The 23,790-nt window shown below is 37.0% G+C and overlaps 1 protein-coding gene and 1 long non-coding RNA gene across 8 annotated transcripts in view; one reads left to right on the top strand and one right to left on the bottom strand.

Moving 5' to 3' along the window:
- Positions 1-5,398: 5,398 nt before the first annotated feature.
- LOC124241030 (uncharacterized) lies at positions 5,399-17,669 on the bottom strand. The gene is made up of 4 exons (XR_006889081.1): positions 17,549-17,669; positions 11,342-11,407; positions 10,514-10,656; positions 5,399-5,461 (listed from the first exon to the last, which is right to left on the bottom strand). It is a non-coding gene; the product is annotated as an uncharacterized LOC124241030 (long non-coding RNA).
- Positions 17,670-17,714: 45 nt separating this feature from the next.
- Positions 17,715-23,790, top strand: part of RFX3 (regulatory factor X3) — a 264,256-nt gene continuing 258,180 nt past the window's right edge. Inside the window, exons 1-2 of one of the 7 annotated variants that reach the window (XM_046664490.1) lie at positions 17,718-17,972; positions 19,186-19,243. In XM_046664490.1, coding sequence (XP_046520446.1) covers positions 19,222-19,243 — 22 coding nt within the window. In that variant the 5' untranslated portion in view covers positions 17,718-17,972; positions 19,186-19,221. The other 6 variants (XM_046664491.1, XM_046664488.1, XM_046664492.1 and 3 more) reach the window with 6 other exon arrangements.

The raw sequence follows: 23,790 nt of genomic DNA, 5'->3' as shown, positions 1-23,790 counted from the left end.
GAAAAATAAAAGATTATATTAGAGAGGCATGGGGCTATGATGATGTAAACACAAGTGTACATGGAGAGGCATCTTGAATCAGCCTGGGGAAGTGGTGAAGGCCAGTGGTGGTAACAAGCTCAAACTCTAGAGACAGACTGTCTGGGTTTAATTTCCCACTCCATGATAAATTTTTGTATGACCTTGTGCAAACTCATTCATCTCTCTAAACATCAGTTTCTTAATCTGTGAAATGAGGAAAACAGGCACCTTTCCTAATGAGGTTTAAATGAGATTATGTATTAAAGCATTTGGTGTAATGCCTGTAGATTGTAAATGCTCAATTTATGTTGGCTAGTACTATTTACAGAAGAGATGATGCTTGAAATGAGTTTATGGGATGAGTGCGATTTAGAGAAGAGGGAAGTGGAAGAGAGCATTTTAGGGAGAGGCAATGACATGGGATAAGCACTGAGACACGAAACAGCATACCATCTCTGGGTAACAGCAAGTGGTTTATATCTATTCTATTTTAATTTACTTTCATTAAACCCAGCATGTCCTCACAGTTGGCATGCAGATAACATAAAAAGTTTGCTACAAACATTTGTAATCCACCTCAGGAATTCTTTCAGGTGTACCTTCCTCTCAAAACTCCTCTCCTTAATTAGCCTAGTTTCTGAATTCAGTTTGGCTCCCACCTTGTCTGCTCTTAATCTAACCCTCCATTTTGGGTTCTTTACTGCAGACCTGACTATGTACTTCAGGGGACGCACTCCAGCTGTTTGCCTACTGGCTCCATGAACTACAACCACAGTCAAGATATGCCTTACCATTGAACTGCAGCCATCCTCCTGGATACTCCCTAGCTAAGCCTGCCACTGATCCTTCACTACCAGACAAGGAGGATGACTAGACAACTTTCTAGAGAGATAGCCCAGTGCCAAATTATAATGAGCTTTGTGTGTTCAGCTTAGGAATCTGAACATTTTCCTAAAAACTATGAAGACCCACTGAAGAAATTTAAATAGAGGAAAGACGTGACCAGATTTCTATTTTAAAAAGATCATTCTAGTAGCAGTTCCTAGATCAGATATAGGAAAAACCATTGGGAGTGTCTGCTCAGGTAGTCCCAATAGAACGGACCTGTTCTAAAACAGTGGCAGTGGGAAAGAAGGAAAAACAGTGAGTGTGAAAGAGATAATGGACATAAAATGTCTTGGACTTGGTGACTCATTAGCCATGGAAGGTAAGTAATAGGGAGGAATCCAGGATTTCTACTAGCTCAGGCAACTAGAAGGGTAGCAATGTCAAAGAAAAGGAAGACAGGATAAAAAAGTTAAATTTTAGGATAAAAACAATAAGGTCAAATTTGGAGTATGAAGATGATGATTCTTGTTTCCAGACTAGGTACATGTCTTCTATTATAAATGAGTAATTCTTCTGTGCCAGAAGAATTCTATAGAAATCAGTGTCTGGTGATTTTGGATGCATGATTGCCTCCTAGAGGGCCTGATTATCATTGGATTAACTGATTGAACAATTCCAAAAGGTTCAACAATCATATGTTTTAATGTTTTCTATGTTAATAGGCATTTCTTTTAAAGCATTTTTTTAAAAGTTTGGATTCATCATTAATTCAGGCTGGCCTATTCATTTATTTGGAAAAAAGGATCTGTATTTGGTCAACTTATACAACCATTAGTACCCTGGAGGGGCAGCATAGTGAATTGCAGGCCCCTAATTGGGTGTGTATCCTGACGTTGGAAAAATTACTTAAGTTCTTTTGACCTTGTTTTCTCAAATATTTTTCAAAAATGGAATTATAATAATACTTACCTTTTAGGGCTGTTGTGAGTATTGAGTAAATTTACAGTTCAGTGACTGGCACAATGAAAACCCTCAATAAATGTTAGCTATTACTATTATCCAAGATAATACAGCAAAAGTCCATTGCAAAGCATCTCATTTCACTATTGCACAGTTTTAGTTTCACTTGAGGTAAAATCATATTCCTCATGAAGATAGGCACAAAACATTGCAAGTTTATATGCTGCATTAATGTTTTTAAAACTATTTTTAACTAATAATGAAGGATATATATATATACATCACATTAATAACAGTATACATGTTGATAGATATAAACATAAGAGAAACATAGCAACAAGTGTGGTTAAAGTTAACATATGTTAAGAATATTTAAACAATATTTTGTATTTATATAGCACAAAGAGTCCAGAGTACTTTATAAGTTTACATTTTTTTCTGAATACTTGAAAAACTTCAATGATATTTCAAAACCTTCCCCAGAACCTTCAGGAGGTACTTTGTCATGCTTAACTTCATAGAAAGAAATACAGACCATCCAAATACACCTGGCCATGATGAAACACAATTACATTAATTAGATCAATAAAAGTCTATTTATATGGAGAGAATTTGCTTTGATGAATAGTTGTTTTATCAAAACTTTACTATGTTAGAATTTTAAATAAGGTTCAGAGTTTATACAAATTCAAGTTTTGGCATTTCAATTGCAATCTTCCTATATTCACTTTTACTAATAAAAAGTAGAATGTAGAATTTTAAACATCTATTAAAGTTATAAAAATTCAAAAACTAAGCTGCACTGCACAATGTATGTATCTATTCAGGAACTCAAACGCTATGATATTATCTCAGGTTACTTTACCAACAACCAAGTACCTCATTTTAAATTACAAATTCATGGTGAAACCACAGCATTGTTCATTGTTTATATTTCTTGGAGTGATCAACTTCAAAGCGGACTATTCCTTAAACTTTAAAAATTGCTAATCCTTTTACAGATCATTAAAGATCAAATATTGAAGCCCAGAGAGATGAAGTGATTTCCTCAAAATAACACTGTAACAAAGCTAGTTCTAAAACCCAAATTCAAAGTAAGTTGAGTAAACTCTTGTGACGCTAGATCACCACAAGAAAGTTGCATAGATAGTATGCAATTTCTTAATAGGAAGTGCAGCAGACTTCAAATAATCTTGGAGGCCATTAGTGAAAAGCTAAAGTTAGGGTAGTCTAACAGTAGTATCACATTAATGTGAGAAGTAAAGTATGTTTGACGAACATGATAACCTCTTTTCTTCCTTTAAAAATTTCTATTTGCATACTTCACAACTGGAAAAGAAAAAAAAGCCTAATTATATAGCCTCCAAGTTCATTTCAAACCCACGTAGAATTCACAAAATACACACACCCTTGAAGGAAAAAACCTACTGCACTATAGGAAATTAGAAGTAAAAAACCTTTTCATATTTTCTGTGGAGAAAAATTTATGAAATGAATAAATCAATTTGTGGGGAGTTGTAAGATTAAAAGGATTACAAACTGTGGACATAAAGGAATGACATTTCAAAGGAGCACAAGATTGGTGATTTTTTTAAAAAAATTATAGTTTTAAAATTTTGTTTTGCATTTTAATTTCTATACCCTTACTTCCTAGTTTTTGACACAAATTCATTGTTGCTAATGTATTTTATCAAAGTGTTACTTATTCTCCTTTTTTTCATGCAGAGGAAAGTATATAAAGTGAGGTTTTAAAAATTTTTAAAGAAAACATAGAGTTTTCCAAAATTTTTCTCAGTGTCATAATCTCAGATTTAAATCTAGCAAAAAAGAAAATATCAAGCAATGGCATACTAATTCCTTTAGCAAACACAAAAACATTTTAAAAACTGAATTCAAATTCATTTTGATCTACCTTAAGCTCAGGACACCCAGAGACATTGACTGTGGATTAGCTGAAAGCTAGGCTTGAGAGTGCGGAGACCTACCATTCCTTCTTCTGTTCATAAATTCATCATTATCCAACAACCCTAGGAAAAACGTATTCAGAGACTTAGATGAATGGCAGAGTACAAAAGATATTAAGAGGAAACTCCACTTACCAACAGTCAATGAAAATGATGACTACATAAATAAAAGTGAAGGAGGTTTTAATTGACCCTGGGAAGGATCTTGTACAGGACCCTCTTTTTTCCAAGACCTCCAGTCCCCCATGTCTTCTTTGTCCTTCCCTTATACGACTGTTCAGTTTCTTCTACCTAACTCACATTTTCATTGAGGGTTGTGGCCTTCAGGTCTTGGCTTTGTGGAGGGGTTTAAGATTATAACTTTTCACCTCATGAGGTCCAAGGCTTTGTCTCCAGTCTCCAAGAGACCATTAAAATTGAAATGCTAGCTTATTAAGGAATGGTAGATTTCTCTCTTCAGCACTGGTTTACTTTTTTTGATTTGGGCTTTTGTTCCTCTCAAGGTCTTTGGGAATTTCCTTTACTTTCTTGCCAGCTTGGGAATGCATTTAATAAGCTGCTTTAAAATGCTTTATCCAGAATGTTTAGGTGTTTGCTGAGGAGGTTTATTCAGCTTACCTAACTCACCACATGATCAGAAATGGAAATAATTGTTATAAATCTAGAAAGTGTAAAACTATAATGTAATCTGAAAAATGGGAGTCAGAGAGAGAAAAACAGGAGGAAAGAAGGGAAAATAGTATAATTTTTTCATCTTTTATTGTAGAGTGTCAATAGACACCATTTAAATTTGGGCTACAGATCCATATAAATACTGTGATTGACAGAGGAACTAAAACTAAGCATTGTAAACAGGACTTATCTCTGAAACCTGAGTGGGGTGGGGTGATGTTAGGAGAGGAAGCCTTTTGCTTTTTGAACAGGTGGAAGTAAAACTGTCTTTATTCACAGTAGGCATGATCATCTACAGAGAAAATCTAGAATTGACCAAGAAGCTACTAGAACTAATAAGTGGCTTCAACAAGGTATCAGGATATAAGATCGACATAAAAAATCAATTACTTTTCTGTGCACTAGCAATGAACAAAAGGAATTTAAAAACAATATTATTTACAATATCATCAGAATTACACTATACTTAGGGGTAAATCTGACAAAAGATGTGAAAGACCTACATACCAAAAACTAAAAGTCATTACTTAGAGAAATTAAAGAAGACCTAAATAAAAGGTGAGATATATCTTTTTCATTGGGTCAGAAGACTCTATACTATTAAGACATCAGTTCTCACGAGATTAATCTACAGACTGAATATAATACCAATCCAAATCCCAAGAAGTCTTTCTGTAGAACTTGATTCTAAAATTCATACGGAAATGCAGATGACCTAGAATATACAAAACAACTTTGAAGAAGAAGAACAGAAATGGAGTTAATACCACCAAATTTCAAAATTTATAAGGGCAGCCTGTGGTGCAGCAGTTAAAGTTTGCATGTTCCACTTCAGCAGCCCAGAGTTCGCCAGTTTGGATCCCAGGTGTGGACAAGTTACCGCTTGGCAAGCCATGCTGTGGCAGGCGTCTCACATATAAAGTAGAGGAAGATGGGCACGGATGTTAGCTCAGGGCCAGTCTTCCTCAGCAAAAAGAGGAGGATTGGCAGCAGATGTTAACTCAGGGCTAATCTTCCTAAAAAAAAAATTATAAAGTTACAGTAATCAAGATAATGTGGTATTGGGATAAAGATAGACAAACATACGAATGGAACAGAATAGAAAATCCCAAAATAGACCCATGCATGTATGAACAACAGAGTTTTGACAAAGGTGGAAAGTCAATTTGATGGAGAAGGATATTCTTCTTAAGAAATGGTGCTGGGACAACTGGAGATCTGTTTAGAAAGTTGTGAACCTCAACCCTTATCTCACATCCTACACAAAAAATAATTCAAAATGTCTCATAGAGCCTAAATATAAGAGCTAAAATAACAGACTTTTGTTAAAAAAAAACAGAGAAAAATCAAATGATCTTAGGTTAGGCAAAGACTTTTTAGATAAAACAAAAAAGGTACAAATCATAAAATACAATATTGATAGATTAGACTTCATCAAAATTAGAATCTTCTGCTCTTTAAAGGATACCTTTAAGGAAATCAAAAGGTAAGCTATGCACTGGGAGAAATACTTGCAAAATATGTATCTGACAAAGAACTTGTATCCAAGCTATGTTAAGAACTCTTATAACTCAATAAAAAGACAACTCAAAAAATGGACAAAATATGAACAGATATTTCATAAAAGAAGATATATGAATGGGCAGTAAGTGCATGAAACGATGCTTACCTTACTAGTCATTGGGATACAAATTAAAACCACAATGAGATATTATTACACATCCATTTGAACAGCTAAAATTTAAATGATATTTTAATCCTTGCCAAAAGGGTTGACAAGGATGAGGAGCAACCAGAATTTTCATACATTTCTGGTGGGAATACAAAATAATAAAGGCGCTTAGGAGAGCATTCCAAGAGTTTCTTACAAAGTTAACAACCACTTACCATATGACACAGAAATTTCATTCCTAGGTATCCATCAAAGTCAAATGAAAACATCTGTCCACAAGAACACTTATACACTAATGTTCATAGCAGCATTATTTATAATAACAAAAAATTTGAAAACACATTGTGGGATATCCAAACAATAGAACACTACTTCGCAATAAAAATAAATGAATTACTGATATACACAACAATATGGATAAATTTCAAAAATATCCTAAGTAAAAGAAGCTGGACCAAAAAAAAAAGCAAAAAACTTTAAATATTGTATATTTCCATTTATGTGATATTCCAGTAAAGGGAAAAATATAGTGATAGCAGATCTAAGTTTTCCTAGGGCCAGGGGTGGGAGTGAGGTAGGGTGTTAGAGATGATTGACTGCAAAGAGCGACAAGGAAATTTTTGATGGTGATAGAAATGTTCAATAGCTTAATTGTGGTGGTGGTCAAATGACTGCATACATTGGTAAAACTTATCTCATTGTACACTTAATGTGGTTAATTTTATTCTATGGGAATTATACCTCAATAGAGCTGTTTTTTTAAAAACGAATATACACTTATTTCTACCCAAAGTTGGCATAATACTGATTACAAATGTACTTTTCAAATGGCTTTGTTAGCTGGAAAAATCGGTTACAAGAAGAAATTAAAAACCGTGGTAGGTATAAGGTCAGTTCAGTTCAAAAATCTCATCCTAAAAAAAGCTGTTCTTGAGGATCTTTACTATTTACAGACTGAAAGCAAATTGTGTGAGAGGCATCATAGGTCCTTTGCCTTCTGTATTCTGCCTTCAGAACTTCTTACTGCACGTGGATAAATGGATCCCTTATTAATTGCCTTATTTCTTTACAGAATTATAGTGTGTTAATATCCTCTGAGTAGATCCAATGGCCTTTCTGAAGCCTTTTATGTGGCCAGATGGGAAGGGAGTAGAACAATATCCACTGGTCCAGTTTCCCCCTCTTTCCAAACATTAAAAAAAAAAAATCAAGATGCCCTCAAAATCCTTTTTTCTCCAGTTTCTCTAAGAGAGGGGTTAACAAAGCGCAGTAACACTCTTAAAGCTCTCCTGCTGCTAACCGGAGTGCAACAGAGACTGTCACCATAAGGACTGACTCCTGACTGCGAGCTGAGTCTTTCTCAAGAGAAATCTGACAATTAAGTGCAGAAGTTGCCCCTGGATTGCACCAAAGATTATCTCAGCTGGGGTTCTGAGAAGGACTCTGGCAGAATATGGCCCAGGGGAAGCCCCTTTGTGGCGCAGATCTAACACCTTCTTGCCCTATGGGGCTGATGACAGCCCGATAACTAGGAAGCAAATGCATTTTAGATTCATTGAGTTTCACAAGACGTCCTCCAAAGTGAAGTTTTTAAAAATGAAGTTTGGAAAGAGACACATTGTGAGTAAACAAAACTGTGGCAAATTTTAGGCTAAAATAAGCAATAAAAATATTATTGGTATGTAGAAAACTTTACCAAAAAGTTTTTCATTTTGTTTGCCTTCTCCCCCTTGATAGACTGTGTAGCACTGTTTCAAATTCATGTAAGATTCTCCTTTTTTAGGCTGTAGCTTTCAAAAATAATCCTGTTCCCTATACAGGGGAGGCTGGGTATAGGATCAGAGACTAGAGAGAGGCAGCTCAACATAGTGGTTAAGAGGGCAGACTAGGGTCAGATTCTCTTAGTCTGGTTTAAATCCCAAACCACAAGGTGTGTTGCTTAGGGAAAATTATTTAATCTCTCTGTATCTGTTTCCTTATGGAGGATAATAATAGTATCTACATATAGAGTTGTTACAGGATTAAATGAAATAATACACATAAAAAATTGAGAACAGTAACTAGCATATAGAAAATGCTTGTATTAATTAGGATTCATTTCACCTGTGACACAGAAAACAGGATGGCTGTTTTCTTTCTCATGTAAATATAGATAGTACAGGGCAGTATAGTGGCCTCACAATCACTAGGGACTTATTCTCCTATTCTGTTGCCCCATGTACTTTGTTTGGTCCAAGTTTGTGGCATCCTTGTTCTCAGCAGCAGGATGGAGAGGGGGATGAAAGGATAAAGGGGCAAAAGGACACAAGCAAGGTGCCTCTTAAGGAAGATTTGTTAGAAGTGGCCCCATGAACACTTATGAATGCCTCCTATTGACCAGAGGTTAGTCACAAGTCTCTGTCTAGCTTCCAGTGAGGCTGGAAAGGAAAGTCTGAAAAGGTCATTTTGCAGAAGAGGTCCAGCAAAAACAGGAGTAATTCTGCTACAGAGGAAGGAGAGAAGATAACTAGTAATCTCTGTCAGAGTGCTCAATAAATGTTAGCTATTGTAGTTACTTTGTTACCTTATGGCTTCCCCCTCAGTCTCCAGACCCTATAGTTCCTCCTAGCTCATGTGATTTCTTTTGTACATGCCCCTCCACTTTAATGTGCCACTGAAATTTGCATGTTTATAAAACTGTGCTTATTTTTAAATTTTCCTCTCTTCTCCTCTAATATTCTGCCAGAGTAAGTGTAATACTATCCTTTACTTATATTCATATCTATACTTATAATCTCGAGATATTATTTTCTAATTTATTCAATGTCTTTCTTTTTCAACTAGTCTGTTATGGACTGAATTGTGTCGTGTCCCCACCCTTCATATGCTGAAGTCCTAACTCCCAGTACCTCAGAATGTGACCGTATTTGGAAATAGATTTTTTAAAGAGGTAATTTAGTTAAAATGTGTTCATTAGGGTGAGTCCTAATCCAATATGAGAAGTGTCCTTATAAAAAGACAAGATTAGAACAGAGACACATACAGAGGAAAGACCTTGTGAAGACATGGGGAAAAGATGGCCATCTACAAGCCAAGGAGAGGGGCGTCAGAAGGAATCAACCCTGCCAACCTCTTGATCCTGAACTCCTAGCCGCCAGAATTGTGACAAAATAAATTTCTGTTGTTTAAGCTACCCAGTCTGTGGGGCTTTCTATGACAGCCCTGGAAAAATTACACATAGTCTATGATCTTACTTGATGTCATCAAAGTCCCAACAATAAACAGATGATACACTAGAAAGAGGGCAATTTGAGGAGAGTTGAAGAACAGAGGGCTCACTTACTAAGATGAGGGTATGGGGAACCAGAAAGGATGGTGCATTAAGCTGGGGAACGGTGCAGCTGTTCCCACCCCCTAAACCCAAGGTAAGAGGGGAAGGAGCCTTTATCAAACTCTTTAGTTGAGGGATGCAGCTATCTTGAAGTCAATTTGCAGGGAGGGAGAGAGGGTAATAAATACCCTGACCTCACTCTCCTCCCTCCCTGCCTCCAATCTCCTGCCAGAGTTGCTACTGATGGAAACCAACGGGCAACCAGAAAGCATGGAAGTGCAATAATGTGGTCCATGAAGGTCAGCCTTCTAGAAAGGAGGGTGAAGAAGAGTACAGACTGAGTGAATCTAGAGAAACAAAGAGACAACCTCTAATACAGGAAGGAACTTTTAAGTTCCTTTTGTATCTTCCTCTTCCTTGTTCCCCATCCTCCACCACCTCCTCTAGGCACCCATAATAACTATGTAGCATAGCACGTATAGCAAGTCCTCAATATCTGGGATTTGAGTATTTTTCATACTCAGTAATTTTCAAGTACTATCAATATTCCCCTCATACTAGTGTTTAGAATATGTCATCTCACTATTCCCAGTTACAGCCTTAATCCAAGTCCTAACTATATCTTGCCTCTAGGACTACTGTATCCCTCATAGTTTCTTGTTGATTCATTCTTTACAAATGAAAAAACAAGCAAAGCAAATCAACCCACAAAACCACAGTAGCTTAAAAAAGACCACAATAACCATCTCAGTTGATTATACTTTCCGATTGCATTTTTTCCTTGTCTCACCTTTATATTGATTCATTATAGTTGAAATCAGACTAAGATTGTTTGTGGATATTTAAGTAAGGTTCCTGTCAACTTTCTTTCCAAAAGCGTTATAACTTCGAGCCTATCTTACCTGTTTCTGACAGGTAGGCATTACATCTTTTGGTCTATAATAAACTTTTAGGATATTCCTTTTTCAAAGATGATTGCCAAACATAGTACTATGGCTTTTCCAAGAGACACTAATAAGTTGTAATGTTTTGATTACACAATGAAGTTAACTTAATAATATTCTTATAAGAATCACTCTTACTTACACTGGATACTTCCTTAGTTTACTCTCAGCAGTGAGAATGCCTGCTCAGATAAATCTCCATTTTAGATCCACTTATTTATGCATCATTCAGTTCTGCCATCTCTGTAGCTGATTCCTTAGAAGCTGATGAACTTACTGGCTTTTCTAGAAACACAATGCTTTGTATTACATTGTTGGGTCATTGAATCAGTGCTGACTCGCAAGAAAATGACATGGTTATTTTATATGATTCTACTTTTTATCTTTTTGACTTCACTTCAGGAAGAATTTAACTTAAACAATTATTCACTTTCAAATATAGGCATTTTTAACCCTAGGAAAAATCCCTTGTCAGACTTTCAAATGTCTTTTAAAATTATTCCCATTAACATTTTTTGTCGTTCATCAATCTTCAACACAAATTAGTGTTCTTTCTTTAAGGGTTATTTCTTCTGGGTGAAGAATGATATCACATTTAATAAGAAGTCTGTAATTATTGTGTTATACATTTGAAGCTACAAATAGAATATCCCTGTAATGTAAATCCAATTAATGAGGTAAACATTCCAGGGTCAAAGTAGGGTACTGAGTTCAAGGGCTCTTAAGTCATCATCTTAGAAAATAATTCTTCTATTTCTTGGTTAAATTAGTTTTTTTCTGATCTTTGTGAAACTAGTATACAAAGTTCACTGTAATTTTGTTATCTCAGCGGATTTCTATATTTTCTGGTTAGTTAACAGCCCATCCCCCATATGAAGAAGGAAAAACAAAGAGACAAATTGTTTAAATTCAGTTTTCCTACTATATTTCAGGGCCATTTTATTCATCAAGCACTATGGTCAGGACTTACATGTTTCTGAAGCTCCTCTGAAAATGTTGGGGATCTGGAAAAAAGTTACTTCAAAATATGAAAAAGCTGCAAATCAAAATGAACAAATACTTAATTAGATGTCTGCAAAGCTTACCATTATGTCATTTGTAAACTCAATTGTTAGTTACATATATTTTATGTGATATATGGGTGCATTTTAATATGTTTGATATGACGTGGGACTGGAGGCCTCCAAAACCAAGTTCTAATCAGTACTTTCACTGATTAAGCCAGATCTATGAAAGTCTTAAAATGACCTTAATCTCCTTTATGGAAGAAAGTACCAGATAAAATTTTTAACAGTGCTTGGAGGCAAGTGTTTTAAACATTCTACTATACAATGTATACTTTTGTGTTCTCTGTCCCGCAAAATAAAAATGTTAATAAGCTAAACAGAACAAAATTTTCAGAAAAATATTCGATGCATATAAATTCTCTTCTCAAAACAAACAAAAAGCATCAAGAGACAAATTCATGTAGTTTGAATCAATGATCTTTATTTTTTTCTTTATTAGTGGCTAAGGTAAGTTGGCAAAAAATATATGGGTGAAAAAATCAGTCATATGCTTTAACAGTTGACATAAGTACTCAAAAACAATCAAAATATAGGCTTTATAATGTAATGTGATGTTGGTGGGGGGTGGAGAGGGTGAGATGTATGACACGTTCCAGTGGGAAAATACTTTCAGTACAGTTAAGATAGGAATAATGGTCTTAAGAATTTCTTTGGCAGTAAAAGACTTTGGATCAAATAAAATCACATTTTTGATAAAAATTGAGTAAAAATAAAATAGTTTTCAGCATATATCATATAGTATCAATTGCTGATTAAGTCATAAGAATTAATCTCTAACACAGCTCAAGATCATTATCTTGTAAAAATCTACTTGGGGTTCACAAAGTTCTTAAGAAATGCTGATAGAAGTATCTATTAACTTTATTTATAGTGAGTATTTACTCCACCAAAAAATTTTCCTAATTTCAAAAAAGTATTACATGAACATATATGTTTAGTATTTTGAATCATTTCACCTGGTGTGCCATCTCTGAAAATCCATGAAAATTAGAAGTTTATAATTGAGATCATTCAAGTCTTTTTTTGTCTGTTGGTGAGGAAGATTGGCCCTGAGCTAACATCTGTTACCAATCTTCCTCTCTTTTTTTTGCTTGAGGAAGATTGTCCCTGAGCTAACATATGTGGCAATCTTCCTCTACTGTGTATGTGGGACACCACCACAGCAGGGGTTGATGAGCAATGTTTAGGTCCACACCCAGGATCCAAACCCGAGAACCCTGGGCTGCTGAAGTGGAGGGCACAAACTTAACCACCATTCCAACGGGACAGCCCCGGGAGATCACTCAAGTCTTTTAATCCTTGATTTAGAAACTTTTTCTTCCACCTCCCAAAGCCTTGAGTCTTTACTTAAAGAGTTTACAGGACCTTCTCAACCTGGTCAGAGTTAGCACCAAATCTCTCAAATACCCTTAATGTTGCCTCAGAAGAAGGTTATATGATCTCCACCATGTTTATGATACTGCAATTCCATAGGGAAATAGGAAAAAAATTCTCCTTAGTCATCTAGAGTTCACTTTAAGCTCTCAAAAGCAATTTCTTTGGTTTCTAGATGTATTCAGGATTATAAAGTGGCAGAACTCATTCCTTGGAGCAGCACATCAACATTATCTACTGTATGGCCACCCTTAACACTTACCTGAAAATTTGCCAGGGATAATTTTACTACTTATTATTTACCCTTTTCTCTGCAGTGTTGAATGAAAATATTAAGGAAAAAGTGGGTTAATTGGGTAGGTAATACAATAATAAATACTTCTAATTAGTGACTTCTGGGGTTTGGGGGCAGGTATTATTGACATATAATGTATAGAGAATATAATGCGCATTGTATTACAACTTTGACAATTGTAAACACATACGTAAATACTACCTAAAACATAATCTAGAACAGCAGCCTCTAGCAGAACTTATGCAACAGAAACGTTCTGTATTTGCATCATACAATCTGGTAGCCACTAGCCTCATGTGGCTACTGAGAACTTAAAATGTAGCTAGTGTGACTGTAGGATTGAATTTTAAATTTCATTTAATTGTAATTAATTTACAATTAGATTTAAATAGCCATATGTGGCCAGCGGCTACCCAGTTGGATGGTACAGAACATTTCCATCCCCCTAGATAGTTCCCTCATGCTCCTTTCCAGTAAATCCCACCTCATAGCCCCTGCCATCAGAGGGAAACACTTAAATACAGATTAGTTTTTCCAGTTCTTGGACTTTACATAAACGGATTCAGACAGTGTGTACTCTTTGTGTCTGGCTTCTGTTGAGATTCATCCATGTTATACTATGTATCATTAGTTCCTTTTAATTGCTCAATAGTATTCCATTGTACGAATGTATCACAATTTGTTTTTCCATCCTCCTACAGACAAACACTTGGGTTGTTTCCAATTATTTGGTTTTAATGATGCAAATATTGTATTTGACATTCTGCATTAATTGAAGGGAAAAAGCTACATGTGTATATCAAAAGATATTTTGGTCTTGAGAAAAGATAGTTAACATGATTTTATCATCTTTCTGTGCTGAGGTAAAAATTGAATTCCAGATTATAAATAGGGATGGACATGCCTCAGGACTGTTGAGTAAACAGCTGGTTTGTATTACTTAAAGAGAACACCATTAGAAAGACAGATCTATCAGAAAAAAAAAAATTGTAATATTTTACAAACCAAAATATACTTTGGGTGGGGATGGGTAGAGCTGGGGGAGCTCCAGAGAACAGTGGCAAACCATGTCCAGTTTTGAATTACCTTGGCCTCTGTCACTCTCTATCATTATTGATAATTAGCATACATACACAGAATTTCAGGTCTAGTAAAGGCAATCAGTAATCCAGTAGTCTAATTTTCCAGTGCTCTGCATATATAAACATTGGGTGAAATGAAACCATTTATTTCACATGAGAACCTAGACTCTGGTTGTCTCTCAATTGAAGAAAATCAGACATTATAATCAAGTGAAAAGTTTTTAAATAGGTGTGATTTCTGCTTTATAAAAGGATTCACCACAAATTCAGTGGTAAGCTGCCACAGACTGATACATTTTCAAAACTCTTATAAATACAATTTTTGAAAGTAAACCTATCATATATCTGTATTTTATCTTTTCACATACAGCCTTATATTTTACGAGCATTAATGTTAAAGTAATTTTTAGTTCTTGAACATGCAGTAGATATCAATAGGAGGAAAAAACCTAACAGATAATATTGAAATGGAAATTTACCCTTAAGAATGTACTAATTTGTAAAGTATATAATTATACATAAATAATCAGGACTTCATATTTTTCAAGTGGTTCAGATACAAATGTGTTAATTGATGTCTCTGCCTATCGCTCCAAGGTGAGCAAAAACAATCCAAGTTCAAAGAACACAACATTTTAAATTCATAGATATTGACTTCGAGCATTTTACAGAGAGGAACTACGTTTGGCCCATTTTAGGTACTCAACAAATAACTGTGGCATTGACAATTTGTTGAATTTTTCAATGATTGTAAAATATTTTTTGGTTAGGTACCTTTTCTCATTGAGCCCAGTGTGTATTGCATGGTAACAGGTGATAAATGTTAGACACAGCTGGATCTTTTCTGTGACTTCTTAACAAATAATTTATTTCTGAAATATATGTACAACGTAATGAAGAGGCAACTATGCAGCTTAAAAATGACCAAAAAGGAGATCCTTTCAGAACTGACTATGCGAAAAGGGATTTCTGGGTCCTTTCACAAGTAGTTATAGCACAAAATAATAGATGCATATATAATCCAGCATTTTTCCCAATTGATAGCTTGAATCAGTAGCTTGGTTATTGGATTCACTGCGGTGGTCATATTAGAGTAACTTCAATATGGTTAAAAGTCATACCATCAATTGTCGTAAAACAGGGAAAAATATTCTAAATCCTAACTTTTAAAGAACTCAAAAAAAATTTATCTATTCCTAACTCAGGAAAAGGCCAAATCAGGAAGTAGGTAAAAGAAGTCTTTAAGCAGCTTAAAACTGGTGTTACAATGTCCTCACACAAAGGTCACACACTTTTTCTAAATGAGAGTTCCTCGAAGTACCTATTTTCACTCTTGAGACACAGTTTTGCACAAGCTTCATTATGTGGTTTTCTTGCCTGCAGATTAAAAGCAGTACATTAAAAGGGTGGGGAGGATAATAGAGCTATGTTCACTGACAGCAGTAAGAAGCAACAGCTGACAGTGAGGGAAGGGACAAGCAAACTATAACAGACAATTGAACTAAAAAAGCAAAGCTATTCAGAGCTGCATACTGTGAGCAAACAGCCCCGCACACCATTACAGGAACAGAGGACTTTATCTGTAAATGTAATAAACGAATATTCATAATGACTATCAGTTTTCATACAGCTGGAGTGTACACCTTACTTCCTATGTGTATGTCGAAATTATTCTAAATCTGAAGAGTTTAACTGCTGTTGGTCACCACATTGTCATTTGTCTCAGACTACAAGAGCCTTCTACACGGTGGGTCATAAAACCTTTTAGCTTTAACACTGTAACACGTTATTAGCGGAACCTCTATAACTCATGAGATTCCCAAAAGCAACATTACTTTCTTAAATCCATTCTTTAAATAGTTGGTTCCCAAAATGATACCCTTATCCAATATTCCATGAAACAGAGCCGTAAAATAAAACCAGACTTTTAAGACTGTGCCTGCTTTCCCTAAAATGAGAATATTTCGTACCAACAGTGGCGTTATGAGGATTAAATGAGATAATGTATGTAAAACACTAAGCACAATGTCTAGGGCAGTCTAAGAGCTCAGCTATTATTATTTCAGCACTGTGAACTTATGTCGGCCCAAATCCCTTATTTTGCAGGTGCAAAAATTAAGCCTCAAGAGAACTGACTTTCTAAGGCTCTACTTCTAATGTTATTGTCTTGGATAAGCAGCTTAGAGCATGTGTTGGAGGTTTGGGATATTGGCAGGGCCCAGGGGCATGTGCCTGTAGGACTCTCGTCTGCAGAGAAGTGGACAAGTATGTTAGAAATCGGAGGTATTAGAGGCTGTGCAAGCCCGGCGGGTGTTCGAGAGCCGGGTGTGTGCTGACAACATCCATCACGGACGGAAGCCATTCGGCTGTCTCAACACAGCCGGGAAGAGCAAGACCCTGAGATCCAGCAGGGTGTCAAGCAACTGGGGAGAGGGCAGGGAAAGTCACAGGATAGCGAGTCAAACCCCGGTTCGGTCAACTTTAAGGAAGGATGAGCCCTTTACCTAAGGGCTGAGGATAACGGGGAACTAGAAACGAACGGGGTGCCACCTCCGGCAGGTGTAAGTTACCCTGACCCTAATGCCATTCGCAGAGGGGACCGCCATGCGTGTTCTCATTCTCCGGCGAGGGCGGCTTCCTGCTCCTTATTAGCACGCACTCCCAGCCCTGTGGTAGGGAGCGCTGACCGCGCCTCTCCGCTCAGGAGCGAAGGCTGGACAAGCTCCGACCAGGCCCTCCGCGCGCCGGGCCGGCGGAATGCCGGCGCGGGGCCCAGCGCCCAGCGGCCCGGGCGCGCCGGCTCTAAGATGGCGGCGGAGACAGCGGCTCACGCCCCGCCACCCGCGCTCCTCGGCTCGCGGCCTCAGGAGGCGAGAGCGGCTCGGAGCGCGGCAACCTGGTGGCCGAAGGCGGCTCGGACCCTCCAGTCCAGCGCGAGCCCCGGAGCCCTGCAGCGCCCAGGCATACGATAAGCCAGCAGGCAACGCAACTAGGAACACCGCCAGCGCCTCAGAAAAGAGAGAGAGAAAAAAATGGGAAAATAAAAAAAATAGAGCGAGCGAAGGGCGGCACATCCGGGACCCTCCGCCCGCCCCGCCCCGGAAATGACGTTTAGGCGGTGGGTGCAGAAGACGCTCTTCAAAGTGGATCCTTCTTTTGCTGTAGCTGGTCTCCCCACAAAGTGCCGGGAATTGCCCTCAACACTCCCTCCCCCGGGTTAGCCGTCACCCTCTGGCGGCTGTGGGGCTTCTTTGCACAAAGCTGGTTACTGGACGGACAGCTCTCGTTTCACAGGCAGTATCCCTCGCACACGCCCCTGAACGACCCCTCCAGCCTGGCCGGCGCTGGTAGTAGCGTACCTCCGAGAGGACTCTCGGTGACCTTAGCCCTGCCGAACCTAAGCGCGCGTCTTCGGAGCTCTTTTTCCGAACCCGGGCCTCGCGGCCCCCGGCCCCTGTTCGGGGGCTGTCAGTCACGCCGCCGGGCCCGCCCCTTCCGGCGGCTCGCTGGGCCCGCCTCCTCCCCTCTTCCCTCCCCACCCCTCCCCGTGCGAGTGTCTCCCTCTCTCTCTCGCTCCCTCTCTCTCTCTCCCTCTCTCTCTCTTTTGTGAGTTATAGCAACCGTTGCCTTGTGAATCAAGCGCCATAGTCACCGTAGTCCTGGCGACTGTTACCCATCAACAACAACTACTCCTCTCCTCCTCCTCCTCCTCTTCCTCCTCCTCCTCCCCACCACCACCATCTCCATCACCCACCAACAACACCACAATAATCCACAGCCAAGGTGAATATTCTTCGGTCTCTACATGTGTGTGGGAGCGTGTGAATGCGTGTGAACGCGTGTGTCCGTGCGTGTGTGTGTCCGTGTGTGCGAGCCGAGTGTGGCTGTGCGGGGGTCTCACTCCTGACACCGGGGGCTGCCGCTGCGGCGCCGCTGCCGAGGGGCTCCGTCCCCCGGGCTTGTTTACAATGGACCGTGCGCGCCGCGGCTGGGTCGGGGGTGTGGGCGCCGCGCCGCCCGCCCGCCGGCCCCGGCCCTCGGCGGCCGCGCTTCAAGGATGGAGCGGGAGCTCGGAGGGCTCCGAGACGAGCGGGAGAGGGAGCCACAGTTTGCCGATGCGGATGGTGAAGCTCTCCCCTAGGTCTGCTCTGAGAAGAAGGGTCAGGTGAAGAGAGAAGGATTTTTCCCCTTTCTTTCTTTTTCTTCTTTTTCAAAGCTGCTTGTTTCCTGCTTCTTTCAAAACCGAAATAGACAACAGGGTGCGGGGGGGGGGTACTCAAGAGGTGATGTTTTGTTGTTGTTGTTGTTCACTTGTGGGGCCTTGTTAAAGGTTTTGTTATTTTCATCCTCGTACAACGGTGAACTTTTCCCACCGCCTATTCCCTTCATTTTTGCCCCTCTTTGCCTTGTGCTAAATGGGCTGCTCTTCTTTTACCGTCATCAGCTGCACGGTTTTCTTTTAAAACTGTGTTTTCTTTGTGCTGCAAACAGTCTTAATATCCATTCAGCACTCTTCCCTGCCCCCTTCCTTCTCCCCCCACACCCCTTGCACACACATTGAAACCAGGGGCCTCTTCGCTGGGCTCTTTGCTGCACTGGCAAAGAGATTTTTTTTTTTTTAAGTCTCTCTCCTCTCTCTTTCTCTCTTTTTTGGTGTGTGTGTGTGTGTGTGTATGTGTGTATGTGTGTGTGCGCGCGCTTGTGGTTTAAACCGGATGCAGGGCATCTGTGATACTTGGTTTAGTTATTGACAGTGCTTTATCCTTCATGTGGAGGTGGGAGGGGTAGTAGTGAGGTTCCATTTCACTTTGATGAACCTCTTTCCCCACAGTGGAGTGTTAACAATTTTCATTGTGGTTATGAGACTTTGTGTGTGATAAACAGGGAAAGGACGTAAGGAAGCTTTGTGAGAACTCAGTTTACAATGTTATTTGTGACAGTTACGGTACTTTACAGAGTTTTTTTTCTTCATCTTCTCTGCTCATTTTCCTTTGAGAGTTGAAATTGAAGTCAAGTTGTTCATAAAGAATGTATGAAGCTTCTCAACTTGAAACGTGTGTATATTTCACTTTCTTTGTGGTTGTTAAGATCTAGGCATGTGTGTACTTAACATATTCTTATTTACTTTTCAAAATTTATTTATTTTACTTTTTGGACAGTGACTTAAACCTGCTGAGGAGAACTTTTTCCTTTTTAAGTCTTTCTTTTAAAAATCCATTTTTCTCTGTGGATTTGAATACTTATCGGTCCTCTAGTAGTTGGGCTGTTGGTTAGAGGTAACCCAATATTACAGATCCTGTAAATTTGTTCATTTTTCGGCTGAATGTTTAATTAATACATTATCAGTAAAGGGTTTTGATAATGTGTGCTAAAACAAATATAATGTACTATAATAATTGCATGTATTGAAGTTTCCAATTTGAAATTTTAAAATACTTATTTAAATAGTCTTCTTTCTAACAGCAAACATATATTGATTTACCTGACAGAGCAGCCTGTGAATAATGTGACAGTTTTAATTATTCTTGAGATTGTCAATGAGCAGGTTGGGTAATTGTGATGCTATTAAGGCTAATATTTTGTAAAATAAGAATTGGGAGTTAAAATACTTTTCCTCTTTCAATTCATTTCCTTGTGGTTGCTATTTTAAATGAGGATGATATTTTGTTCTGAAAGAAACCTTTCTCAGAGCCCTCAAATTTCTTTATATTTATTCACCCCCTCCCCAACCTGGGTTTCATGCAGATCTCTAATACTAACTTGTATTTTTTTTTTCTGTTCAGATGAGTGTGAAATGCCTGAGCACTTTTGGATGGTGAAGCTCCTGGGTCCTAAAAACTCTCTCTGAAGTTAATAGGAGTTTTGCTGTCTTGAGACAGTTTCAGACCTTATGCCATTTACAAGATAGATTTTCAGTGGAGTAGATTATATGCTATAATGTTATGGTTTAACTCTTTTATTTGCAATGCTCAAGAACTTTTCTGAGGCATTTCACTCATTACAACTCTCTCAGGTTCTCTCTAATTTAGATTTTCATTCACAAGTTGATTTGAGAACAGAACTTAAATTGAATTCTATTATCCATTTTTAAAAGCACATATGTGGTATAAAGTTGCTGTTAGAGATGCTTTGGGCTCAAGTACGTCAACATTATTCATATGGATTGAGTAGATAATAAGGAGAAATACTAACAAATGATAAAATTTAACATTTAATGCAAGAATAAATACTTAGCAGTTAATTTATTCTTTCTGTGATATTTTTCCTAGGAGGGACTTTATTATATATTGCTATTCTCATGCCTTCTCAGCTTTTAGGCTAATGGAAATCTGTGAAAGTGACCACGCTTTGAAACTAAAATATTAAATAGGAGTCACTTGTAATTTGTTTTGAGTGGCTGAATATCTGTGATTTGTTATATGTCATAATGTCTATCTCAATCTTTTTAAGATTGTTTTGCCTGTGAATTGCATTAAGCAATTTAGGCATATTTATGTAGTACATTTACATGTATAACATAGTAAGCTAAATACATTCCTAAAATACATCATTCCACAATGTTTTCATTATATGAGGCAGTTATACCTAATTTAAAAAATAATATATTATTTCTCCAGTGTTCAAATAGTCTCGTACTCAGGTACTCAAATGAAAGGTTTATAGTTTATAAGTTTAATATACTTTAACCTTAAACAAATTTTTTATCCTAAACAAATTTAATGTGGTAAATTTTTTACCGTTAAAAAATTAGCAATTAAAAAATGAATGAATCATAAGTCAAGATAGATTCAATGTATTATTTAAATGATATGTATTACTTTTTGGTAACATGTTTCATAATTCTTGAGAAAGTTGATGGTGTGTATGTTTCCTCTAAACTTCCAACGGAAGAAATCAGTAGATGGAGTATGATTTTGCTTTTCAAATTGTAAAATGTGTGTGGGTTTAAAAGGGTGCATGTAGCATCAGATGTGTGGGAAGGGTTAAAAAACAAACAAAACTTTCCTAAACAGTCTAATAGGAATGTTACTTTGTTCTTGGTGCCTATAGTGAGACTATGTTATAAGAAATGAGAATACCAAAGAAGTTAATTTTTAAATTATGAAGAGTCTGCTAGTTTTTTGTTGTTGTTGTTTTGTTTCTATGCTGAGCATGCAGCTAAAAATCCTCTACTTCCAGTTACTTTAAAAATAAGTACTTAGTTTCCCTAATGGAATCATTTGCCTTTAACTTTTTCATATAGATTCCCAGCAGGCATCGCAAAACAGATTTTAAATTCCTCTCAATTCACAGGTGCATAGTGTTCCCATATTTTGGAAATCCAAGATTAAGTGGATTTGACTAAATCTGGCTTGTTAGGACAGATGGCAGCTTTAAACAGGTGTCACTTTTATTTCTAATGCATTGTGTTGGGACTTCCAGTGGTTCACAAAAGGACTCTCTAAAGCAGGTGGCATCCTTTGCTTTAACTTAGTAAAATATACTTTTGGAGTTAATTATTTTCCTAGGAGGAGTTTTTTTTTTTTAAGTAAAAATTTTAAACAATTCAAATTAAGGTTCGTAATTAACATAACTTTTTTATATCTGAATATCATTCTATTTTTATACTGTATAAGTCGCAGATGTTTTCACAAAACACCTTAAAAATTCTTAAAAGTAATGGTAAATTCCCTGTGAATCCAAAAAAAGTACTCAGGAGTACTTTACAATTTAATCATATTTATCTGAAGCAAAAAGCCAAGGCAGATTTAAGTAAAGTGAAATTTGGTTAATAGGACAAGTTAACTTTTGCCATCCCACACTCAAAGAACTTTTTTTGGACAGCATTATTTTAATGTGAATGTTAAATGTTGGAAACCAGTATTGTTTTTGTTGGTTCATTATTTTATATATTTTTAAACAAAATCATTTTCCTGACTTCAATTGTTACTATAAAGTTTTAGTGCTCTTTTTAAGTGAAAATTGTTTTTGAGCCTCAATGTTTAAAAATATGTGCTGGAGTAAATAAAAGAGTATCAACCTATTGATTTCTAAGGTTCATTTTTACTCTGATTCTATCCTTTGTGCGAATTTTATACATCTCATAACAGATGCACCAGAGGGTGCTGTGCTGTTTGCAGCATGAGATTGTTATCACTAAGAATGTTAACTGATTATAACTTTTATTTAAACAAAAATTTTAATTATGTATGCATTCAAGCATATAATAGCCTTATTTCTGTGGAGTTTAAACTTAATATACTGTCTTAATTGGTAGTTTTATATCAAGACCTGTCTCTCTCTCTCTGCTAATATATATTAGCACAACATAAAACAATGTCAAGATTGATATCTTTGACATAGTCTTAATGTCAGCATGAGTCCTATAGGCATATACATTGATTATTTTCATATGCAGGTATTTCAATCTCAGTCTTAAAAATTTAGTTTAACTTGAGAATTATACTATTTTGGGAGTGTGGCTTTGTGCTTGTCAATTTGGCGTTGTCGGCACGTCAATATATTATACATTCTTAGAACATTTTTATATGGCATAATTAAGTGATATGCTTTTTATGGTGTAAACTAAAAAAGCTACCTCAAAAGTATAAGCAGTAATAATAATCAGGCTAATTAAATCAACAACAATAATAATATTAAAAATAGTCTGGAGAATTTGGTCTCCACTTCATGCCATTGGAGCAGTCTAGTTTGAATATTGAATTTGGCTTTATTATCTGAAAAGTTTTAGATTCTCTGCCTTGCTCTGTGCCATATACTACTAAACTGCAAGTGATCGTATATTGCTTTCTGTGTCTCCATATTTGTTCAGTGAGTGTTTTTTAGGAGAACTGTTGGATCCAATCTTTTGGGCTCTTCTTGCATCATTGTCTTTCCTTCCTTGGCAGTGTATTTTCTAAAAGACAAATACTGAAATGCTCATAGTATCTTCCTCAAGTAAGCTTAGAAAGATATAGTTACATCATATAAACTGTTTATAGATAATGGATTTATCTATGCTATTATTCCACATTTAAACACAATCAGCAAAATGTGATTTTTTTTTTAAAGTACCTTTATAAGACATAGTACTTCATGTATTGGCTGTCACAAAGAATCCAAAACATCAATAGAGAATAAGAATACTTTTAAATACTAGTCTTGTTAAAATAGGTTAGACATTTTTCTTTTAAAAATGTGATCCTGCAGTTTACCAGTTTGTTTATGCCACTAAGATTTTTAAAGTGTATTATATGACGTTGTTTCAAAACCGCTATATTTGAAATTTTATATTTCATATCAAAGTACAGGATGTACTTAGTGAAAATGAGTCAGTTAAAAAATTCCAGTATAGAGTATCAAATAGGTATATGTTTTCTTCTTTAAATAGATCAATGGGAGAAGTATATTGATTAAGAACACAGGCTTTGGAGTCAGATTTCACATAATCTTATTAGCTGTGGGACCTTGGACAAGTTATTTAGCTTCACTTAGCCTCAGTTTTCTCATCTGAAAAATAGGATCAATCTTACCTGCCTTATGGGGTTGTGTGAAGACTAAAAGAGATAATTCATGTAGTGTCCTTTGCTCAGTATTTGGCACAGAATACGTGTTCATTACA

This window comes from Equus quagga, chromosome 6, assembly GCF_021613505.1.
Source record: "Equus quagga isolate Etosha38 chromosome 6, UCLA_HA_Equagga_1.0, whole genome shotgun sequence".
NCBI lineage: Eukaryota > Metazoa > Chordata > Mammalia > Perissodactyla > Equidae > Equus > Equus quagga.
This window is presented reverse-complemented; position numbering and strand designations above follow the sequence as displayed.